The sequence below is a fragment of the Aplysia californica genome, unplaced genomic scaffold (genome assembly GCF_000002075.1).
Source record: "Aplysia californica isolate F4 #8 unplaced genomic scaffold, AplCal3.0 scaffold00183, whole genome shotgun sequence".
In the NCBI taxonomy this organism is placed as follows: domain Eukaryota; kingdom Metazoa; phylum Mollusca; class Gastropoda; order Aplysiida; family Aplysiidae; genus Aplysia; species Aplysia californica.
In genome coordinates this window covers 379,426-381,039 of record NW_004797453.1, presented here as the reverse complement: position 1 = coordinate 381,039, position 1,614 = coordinate 379,426, and the positions used below count along the sequence as shown (strand labels likewise).

The 1,614-nt window shown below is 39.5% G+C and overlaps 1 protein-coding gene across 2 annotated transcripts in view; it reads right to left on the bottom strand.

Annotated features, from left to right (window-relative positions):
- The window catches only part of LOC101863670 (translocation protein SEC63 homolog), a 29,636-nt gene extending 28,553 nt beyond the window's left edge, over positions 1–1,083 (bottom strand). Inside the window, exon 1 of one of the 2 annotated variants that reach the window (XM_035969785.1) lies at positions 929–1,083. In XM_035969785.1, coding sequence (XP_035825678.1) covers positions 929–1,052 — 124 coding nt within the window. In that variant the 5' untranslated portion in view covers positions 1,053–1,083. The remainder of the gene's footprint in view (positions 1–928) is intronic. The other variant, XM_005098451.3, reaches the window with a different exon arrangement.
- Positions 1,084–1,614: the final 531 nt, after the last annotated feature.

Below are 1,614 nucleotides of genomic sequence, written 5' to 3'. Positions count from 1 at the left end.
GGTAGGGGTAGGGGTAGGGGTAGGGTTAGGGGTAGGGTTAGGTCTAGGCCTCTTCTTTACTGTGTTTGATGGGGTGGTCGCTCGTTACGGAAATCCTTCCGAATTTTCCATAATAATATTCTCATATCCCAACTTTAATTTTGTAAGCACTCTTCCTTTTCCTTCAATCTCATGGGATGGAACGCTTGAAGCAGTCCAAAATATAATATTCATTCACTGTCGTCAATGTCCAAATCAGATGTGTACTGATTTCAACGGTCTGGATCTCAAAGTATCATCCATATTTTCACGAGTCTCAATCTCTTTGTACCTTCTCAAACATGCTGGTGAAATGAATCGGGGATCGGGGAATGCTGAACGACCTTGACTTTGAAAATACGTGCCCCTAACAATTCAGTGTTAGGCACGACGACAACTTCCTTTCTTTTTCAGATCAGTGAGACAATAGAATCTAGATCTAGATCTAGATCTAGATATCTAGATCAAGGAGGTCTGGAACTTATCTTGTCTTTCGTCAAAATGAAGAACACTATTTCATAACACAAACAAGATTGCTGTTACTATAAATATCGGCCAATGGCGTACATCTGACGTTCTCTAATCTCTAACTATACTATCCGCTGTAGCTGTAGCCTGTTGTCGCTTTTCACCCTCAATTTGGCTAGCCCAGGCCTGCCTACCAAACCTAAACTGATCCTGAATCATACCAATGCTGGTCTCTGACTCCAAGTATTACAAAATTATGAAAATGTAGCTGCTCTAGATCTAGAGATTAAAGTCTAACCAACAATTGTTAATCGAGGCTACTACAGTAGACTACAGCACTACAGCAGCTTGTTGAGGCGGAGAGAGGCTGACTGGAGTCGAATGTTTGCTTGCCAAGAAAAAATCATAATATAGATTACCAAGAAATACTGCTATACAATACCTTTTTTCTCTGTTGACGGCCACAAAAAATATGTGGATGGGATCAGTATCAAAGCCCAGAATGATATGAGAAAATAAAAGAACGTTCCTCCTTCTTCATCGTACTCAAATTGCATGCCTGCCATATTGAAAGTACAATGTGTTATTCTAATTGTCAAAAACACCACATCGTTGTAAAATATATTTTTTTGTCACATGTTTTTTCAATAAGCTATTATACATTTATTATCAATATATTTTATGACAATACATTCAGATTTTTGAAATATTTTAAATATGAATTTCTATCAGTATCAAACTACACTTTTGATACAATTTCCTTTATATCGTTTCGGTAATTGCAAACACACAGTCTCAAAAGGCCACGTAAATGGCTATAGCTATGTCAGGGGGATTCCAACTTCATGTGCATAAATATATCTACATCGCTTTCCGTTAAGTAATCTTCCTCCTCCTCCTCCTCCTCCTCCTCTTCCTAATACTTTTCTTCTTCTTCCTCCTCCTCCTCTTCCACCTCCTCCTCCTTATCATCGTCATCAGCAGCAGCAGCAGCATCATCATGCCTCAAGTCTATAGAGATGGCTAAGAGATTACCAGACAACCATCCTAGAAAGAAAGCCCTTGATCAAGCAGTCAAGCCTAAAAACCGCAGGAAAAGTTGGTTTCGGATGGGCACCGATCTAGCCG